The sequence below is a fragment of the Xenopus laevis genome, chromosome 7S (genome assembly GCF_017654675.1).
Source record: "Xenopus laevis strain J_2021 chromosome 7S, Xenopus_laevis_v10.1, whole genome shotgun sequence".
Classification (NCBI taxonomy): Eukaryota; Metazoa; Chordata; class Amphibia; order Anura; family Pipidae; genus Xenopus; species Xenopus laevis.
The window spans coordinates 8,167,381-8,175,511 of NC_054384.1; the positions used below are offsets into that span (position 1 = coordinate 8,167,381).

At 43.1% G+C, this 8,131-nt stretch overlaps 1 protein-coding gene across 1 annotated transcript in view; it reads right to left on the bottom strand.

Moving 5' to 3' along the window:
• ccdc6.S (coiled-coil domain containing 6 S homeolog) overlaps positions 1-7,808 on the bottom strand; it is a 33,550-nt gene extending 25,742 nt beyond the window's left edge. Inside the window, 1 exon segment of the mRNA NM_001086144.1 lies at positions 7,522-7,808. Within this exon segment, the coding sequence (NP_001079613.2) occupies positions 7,522-7,782 (261 nt within the window). The 5' untranslated portion in view covers positions 7,783-7,808.
• Between the last annotated feature and the right edge of the window lie 323 nt (positions 7,809-8,131).

Here is an 8,131-nt window from a genome sequence, read left to right on the forward strand (position 1 = left end):
ACATCCATTGCTCAAAGGCAGAGCTAGTCCTATATGTACAACAATCCATTATCCAGAAAGCTTTGAATTATGGAAAGCCTGTCTCCCATAGACTCCATTTTATTCAAATAATCCAATTTTTAAAAAAAAAAAAAAAAAAAAGATTTTTTTTTTCTCTGTTATAATAAAACAGAAGCTCATACTTGATCCAAACTGAGATATAATTAATCCTTATTGGAAGCAAAACCAGCCTATTCGGTTTATTTAATTTTTACATGATTTTCTAGTAGACTTAAGGTATAGCCGGATAACCCCAGGTCCCAAGCATTCTGGGTAACAGGTCCCAGCCTACTGGGTTTATTTAATGCTTACATGGTTTTCTAGTAGACTTAAGGTATTAAGATCTAAATTATAGAAAGATCGGTTATCCGGAAAACCCCAGGTCCCGAGCATTATGGATAACAGGTCAAATACCTGTTAGGAATGCACCGAATCCACTATTTTGGATTCGGCCAAACCCCCGAAACCTTTGCGAAAGATTTGTCCGAATACCGAACTGAATCCTAATTTGCATATGCAAATTAGGGGTGGGAAGGGGGAAAAAAGACAAGCAATCTCCCTCCACATCCCTGATTTGCATATGCAAATTAGGATTCAATTCAGCCAGGCAGAAGGATTCGCCCGAATCCTGCTGAAAAAGGCCAGATCCCGAACCGAATCCTAGATTCGGTGCATCCCTAATACATGTATTAAAATGATTTATATACAACCAAAAAATATTAGTGCCGCAATTTACATTCTAGCTGGAGGGAGGCAGTTCGGGGAGATTAGTTGCCCCGAAGAAGAGATTTGTCGCCGTGCGACTTATCTGATATCAATCTGATTGTGTCTCTGCCCATACAGAGCATTTTTTTTTTAGATGGGGTCAGTGACCCCCAATTTGAAAGCTGGAAAAGGTCAGAAGAAAAAGGCAAATAATTCAAAAATGATTTTAAAAAAAACTGAAGTCGAATTGGAATGTTGCTGAGTATTAGCCATTCTATAACAAATTTCAGATTAATTTAAAGGTGAACCACCCCTTTAAGGCCAATGCTTTGGTGACAAACATTGACAGGGGAAACTCTGCACTATTATAAGCTTACCTTCAGGTTCCACACAACAACGTAATGAGCCAGGAATTAATGAAACCACCACAACACCCATTAACTAATTCTTTTCCATTCAAGACAAATTATTCTGGAGCACATCCGCTGCACAAAATGCAGTGATTGTATGTACATGTCGAGGTTTAAGTGGCGAATGAAATGGGGAGAGTCTTGGAACAGCACCGCGCACTTACTCACCCTCGTGGTGTTGACAGTTCTATAACTCAACCAAAAACTTTCTACTCTAGAAAACATAGCTGACAGATAACTGGTCAGGGCTAAAGGTGAAACGAATTTTCATATGATATTCAGTGCGTGTATGGTGGGAGACAAGCCGACCGATATCAGCAGAAGACTTGGATATCAGCCTGCTCGTCTATCGGGCTGGCTGGAATATTTTGATTGGGCGCCTTTGAAGGATACACAGTAGATAACAGATAAGTACTACTATAGTTTAAATAAACAAGCTGCTGTGTAGCCATGGGGGGCAGCCATTCAAGCACAGGATACACAGTAGATAACAGATAAGTACTACTATAGTTTATATAAACAAGCTGCTGTGTAGCCATGGGGGGCAGCCATTCAAGCACAGGATACACAGTAGATAACAGATAAGTACTACTATAGTTTATATAAGCAAGCTGCTGTGTAGCCATGGGGGCAGCCATTCAAGCACAGGATACACAGTAGATAACAGATAAGTACTACTATAGTTTATATAAACAAGCTGCTGTGTAGCCATGGGGGCAGCCATTCAAGCACAGGATACACAGTAGATAACAGATAAGTACTACTATAGTTTATATAAACAAGCTGCTGTGTAGCCATGGGGGCACCAGTTCAAGCACAGGATACACAGTAGATAACAGATAAGTACTACTATAGTTTATATAAACAAGCTGCTGTGTAGCCATGGGGGCAGCCATTCAAGCACAGGATACACAGTAGATAAATAATTTATTCAGAGCGGTCTGTCAGCAGCTTTTATCGACCCGTGTATGGCCACCTTAACCCTTACACCTCTTGCCTTGAGCCACCATTTTGTGATGGTCTGTGTGCTGCCTCAGAGATCACCTGACCAGAAATACTGCAGCTCTAACTGCAACAGGAAGAAGTGTTGAAGCAAAAGACACAACTCTGGCTGTTAATTGGTTCATGTGACCTTACATGTATGGTATGTTTGTGTGCACCGTGAATCCTACGATCCCAGGGGGTGGCCCTTATATTTTTTAAATGGCACTTTTCTATTTATGATTACCTAATGGCACATACTACGAGAAAAGTATATTATTATGAATATGGTTTATTTACATGAAGCAGGGATTTACATATGAGCTGTTTTATGCAATATCTTTTTATAGAGACCTACATTGTTAGAGGGGTATTGTTGACCTTGCCGAAGAACCCTACATTAGACTGCCGCACACACAGATTTTGGCACAATGAGAGCACACTGGAACAATGTGGGAAGCAGCAGACAAAACCGGAACAAAACATGGCCTCTAATTAATCAGGGAGCCACAAGCAACCACAGAGCTTCTTTCCCGTACAATATGGCGCCTTGCAATGAGCCTATAAGCAGCGCCATTGCTTCAGGTTGCAGACGGGATAAATACAAACTACACTGGGTTATTGCTCATTAACTCAGACAGGCGCAGGCTGCAGTCGTGCAACAACGGAATTGTTTACACATTTGCTAGGAATATAGGACGGTTGTGTTTGACTCGTCTCCAAGACAATCACATACGCGCCTGTGTTTGCCGTGTGATTTTATTGTACAAAAGTCCAAAGTAATGGCAATGACTTTCCCGACGGCAGCTTATCAGGCTTCACGAGCCTTTCTGGGCGCACAAAGGCACAAACACTCGCTCTGGTGCTTGTAAAGGATCCGTTTATCTGGTTTGGAGCAGTTTTGCCCAGTGGGGAGCAGATAAGATACAAGAGATTGTTTAGATATAATACAATCGGCTCTACCCGCTGCACCCTGTGCTCCCAGGCAGACACATTCTTCTCCAGCAAGACGTTCCATTCATAGAAACAGAGAGGGGGGTCAGCCTCTATCTCCAGGTCCCTCCACTCTGCTTGAGAAGTGCAGTTCAACTAAAAGTGAAGGACACAGGCTATGTTGCATGAAGCGTTAGGTGTATATCCCTGCACTGCTAACATTTGTGCTGCACAACAACACCCAACCTGCCACAGATACAATGCCAAGAAAAGATTAGTTTAATTACATTAGGTTTCAAGCAAAGACACATTTAAATGAGCAACGCCCAAGAAATTCTTTCCAAAGCAAAATAATGGGATGCACCTAATGAGCGAACGCAGAGCTTTGTGGCCAGTAAGACCTACCCGGGCTAAACCATCACTTACACACCCAGTCGGCTCATGTCGGCCCCCCGGGCAATGCCGGATTTGTCCAACCTAATACATTTTCCGCAGACAAACATACAGATATGTTACATTCATTTGGAAAATGTTGATGGAAACAGACAAATATTATAAAAAGAAGGCGGTGTAGCCTTGCAGATCATTTGTTTTTTAGATGGGGTCAGTGACCCCTGTTTGAAAACTGGAAATAGTCAGAAGAAGGCAAATAATTAAAAACTATATATATAAAAAAAGGCTAATTGAAAAGTTGCTTAGAATTGGCCATTCTATAACATACTAAAGGCAGAGACACACGTTCAGGGAGATTCAGTCGCCCAGCGACATGTTACCTCTTCTTCGAGCGACTAATCTCCCCGCAATGCCTTTCCGCTGGCTAGAATCTGAATCGACGGCGGGATGGCACTCAGAGTGCTTCATTTTCCAAAGTCGCCCAAAGTTTGCTCGCAAACAAAGTGATCCGAGTGCCATCCCGCAGGTGATTTAGATTCTAGCTGGTGGGAAGGCATTGCGGGGAGATTAGTTGCCCGAAGAAGAGGCGATTTGTCGCCAAGCGACTGGATCTCCCGAATCTCCATGTGTTTCTGCCCTTAGTATGTTATAGAATGGCCAATTCTAAGCAACTTTTCAACTGGCCTTCATCTAAAAAACAAATGCTTTGTAAGGCTACAAATGTATTGTTATTGATACTTTTTATTACTCATCTTTCTATTCTTATTGTACCAGCTTAAAGTTTCAGCTTGTCAATAGCAGCAATGATCCAGGACTTCAAACTTGTCACAGGGGGTCACCATCTTGGAAAGTGTCTGTGACACTCACATGCTCAGTGGGCTCTGATTGGCTGTTGAGAAGCTAAGCTTAGGGCTCGTCACTAATTATCCAGCAGAAAATGAGCTTCCCTGGCTGTAATATAAGCTGATGCTACAGGTTTGCTGATTATTAAATTCTGATGCTAATTGCACTGGTTTCTGTGCTGTCATGTAGTAATTATGTGTATTAATTACTAATCAGCCTTATATTGTGACATTTCTATTCTATGTGTACTGTATATTGTGAGTGGGTCCCTAAGCTCAGTAAGTGACAGCAGCACAGAGCATGTGCAGTGAATCAGCAGAAAAGAAGATGGGGAGCTACTGGGGCATCTTTGGAGACACAGATCTTTACTGCTAAAGGGCTGTGGTTGCCTTGGGCTGGTACAGAAGCACAAAACATAATGTCTAAAACATAATTTCTAGCTACTTCTTTAGTTAAGCTTTAGTTCTCCTTTAATGGTCGGAGCTGGCAAGCATACAAAGCAGTGCCTTTAGCAAGGGCAGAGATTAATAGGGTGCCCAGTTCAGTTGGATTGTGCCATGTGCCTGCTCAGTTAAACCCACACTGACTGTAAAATGTCCCACAGTATCCTCCAAAGCAAAGACTTTACGTAATTTGGATCTTCATACCTTAAGTCTAGTAGAAAATCATGTAAGTATTAAATAAACCCAATAAGATTGTTTTGCTTCCAATAAGAATTAATTTTATCTTAGTTGGGATCAAGTACAAGTTACTGTTTTATTATTACACAGAAAAGGGAAATAATTTCTTTTTAAAAAAAAATATGGATTATTTGAAAAAGTGTGTCTATGGGAGACAGCCTTTCCGTAGAGCTTTCTGGATAACAGGTTTCCAGATAAACATACCTGTACCGTGTACTTGATCCCAAATGGGATATAAAGAATTCTTATTGGAAGCAATAGCATCCTATGTTTAATCATTTTTAGTAGACATAAGTTATGGTGATCCAAATTAGATAAAGACCCCTTATTTGGAAAACCCCAGGTCCTGAGCTTTCTGGATAACAGGTCCCAGACCTGTAATACAACCCGCACCATCCCAACTACAAGTCTTTTCATCTACCGATCCAAATTCTATTCTGTCTGTACCTACCCTATACCAACCCTAAATTTGCTTCCATAACCCCAATCCCAACTCTATATTCTGCTCCCTTAACCTTATATGTTTCTCTTCCAAAATCAAATGTTTTCTCAAGTCAACCATCAAGGGCTTCTCCACTTTTATATTAACATTTAGTGCCGTGTAGAGGGTGACAGTCTGAGACAATTTTCTTTTCCATTTTTTATTATTTGTGGTTTCTAAGTTATGTTGCGTTTTGAGCAGCTCTCTCCAGTATGCGATGTAAGCTATTTGGTTGCAAGGGTTCAAATTCCCCTAGCAACAGCGCACTGATTTGAATAAGCCCTGAACTGAAAACTGAATAAGGAAGAGTATTAATAACAATAAATGTGTAGCCTTACGGAGCATTTGTTTTCTAGATCGGATCAGTGAACCCCATGGAAAGATTCCCAAGAAGATGGCGAATGGTTCAAAAACTAAAAAAGGAAAAATAAAGACCAACTGAAAAGATGCTCAGAATTAGCCGTTTACAGTCACTGTCTCCAAGCATTGCTCTTGGTCGGCTCTTATGCCCAATACTGATCATTGTGTTATAGACCCAGCCTTGAACATATGCCCCCACTTTTCCAATGTAAGGTGCTCCCTAAACCAATGCAAAGGTCACACTTAATTCCTTCTCTACACGACATGCCATCACTCCCGGCTCTTATTAAACAAACGCACAATTAAAGGATAAGTAAACCTTTAAAATAAGTGAATGTAAAAGTGATGAGGGGGCTTTTCGAAGAACTTTTGCAATTTACATTTATTTTTTTTCTTTTAATACCAAGATATTAAGGGATACATGTACTAATATGAATAAATTTTGTTACAACAGCACCACCTGCTGGTCAGTTTCCCACCAGTCTGACCACCAAGTAGTCAAGGAAGTTGTCAGGAGAAAGAACAAGGCTGCTCTGATGTTCTTCTGCTTAGGAATAAAATTAGAAACCTTTATCACATCTTTCCTAAGCAGAAGAACATCAGAGCAGCCTCTTTCTTTCTCCTGACAACTTCCTTGACTACTTGGTGGTCAGACTGGTGGCGCTGTTTATTCATATTAACAGTACATATGTCCCTTAATATCTTGGAATTAAAAGAAAAATAAATAATGTATGTAAAAAACAAAAGTGCTTAGAATAGCCCCCTCGTCAGTTTTACATTCACTTATTTTTAAGGTTTACTTATCCTTTATCCCTCTCCCCTGTGTAGGCACCCCTCCCTGCCCCCCTGGGCAAATGACCCTAATTGTTACTCACCCCTCGGCGCAGGTACTCTGCTGCGGAGTTCATGGGCGCCATCTTCTCCTGAGCGCTCTTCTTTCTGTTTTGCCCGGCGTTTTTTGGCGCATGTGCAGTACGAGGCATTTACTGGTAAGGATCTTCTGCACATGCGACGAAAGTCATTCAGTTTCCGAAAAAAAGATCAAACCTTTGCGACTTTTGGACACATGCGCAGTAGCTCTGTACCGGCAAATGCACCAGAAATCTTTGTGACTTCCGGCGCATGCGCAAAAGATCCTTACCAGTAAAAGCCTTGTACTGCACATGCGCCAAAAAACGCCGGGCAAAGCAGGAAGAAGAGCGCTTGGGAGTAGATGGCGCCCATGAACTCCGCAAAACAGAACCTGCGCCGAAAGGGGCGTAACAAGTTAGAGGCAGGTAGGCGGGGCCTACACAGGGGAGGGGTTTTTCCGGTATAGGTTGACGTCTCCTTTAATAACCAGCACATCATGCAAATCTTACGTCTCGCCCCCAACTTGCAACTGTCAGGCCAATGTCTTTTACAAGGAGCCCAACTCATTCCTATTCTAGAATGATGGGCCTCAAGGACAGGGATTAGAAAAGAACTTTATGCTTGAGCCACTGAAGCTGAGGTTGAACTGGAACTCACCCCCTTCTGACAGTGGGAGATAAGGGAAAAGGGGTTGTAGATGAAAGACAAGCTGGGACACCCCTGGGGCTTGTTACACAATGGAACAGTCTGTGTGGCACTTGGCTGCAGGGGCAAATGGCAGTAGAAATAAGGCTCAGAGGGCAATTCTATCTGTCAGATCCCTCCCATGAGCTCCATTACTTACAATGGTGACGCTGGCCTTGCGCAGGTCTCGGTTCTCCTCCATCAGGGCTTTGCACTTCAGCTTGTACGTCTCCAGCTCGATCTTCAGCACCTTGTTCTCCTGCTGCAGCGAGGCCAGCCGATTCGTCAGCTCCTCCAGGCGGAAGGACGAGATGACGATGCCGGACTTACCCGAAGATGATGAAGCCGGAGAGGAGGTCTGCATGGCTGCTGTGCTGTTGCCGGCCCCGTCGGTGTCGCTCTCGCTGGCGCTGTCCGCCATTGCCGAGGTGGGAGGGGCAGGCGGGGAAAAGGATGACACAGGGCAGGCGGCGGCAGTGGCGAGACACTTACTCACACTACTCAGCGCATGTGCGCCTACAGCGAGCGTGAGGACGGCCGAGAGGGAGCCGCGCCTAATGCGCCACACGAGCTGCCCTGTCACAGCGACACCTGCAGGATGGGAGTGAAAGTACAAGTCATTGGGCTACAGGTAAAGCCTTAGGATTTCCTTTCGGATCCTTCCTCCATGTTGGCGGTTTTCCAGCCAAATTGGGCTACTAATTTAAAGCCCAGGTTGTTTATGAAAGTACAAACTAGCCAAGGTACAGATTTGGGGCTACTGTTTTTTG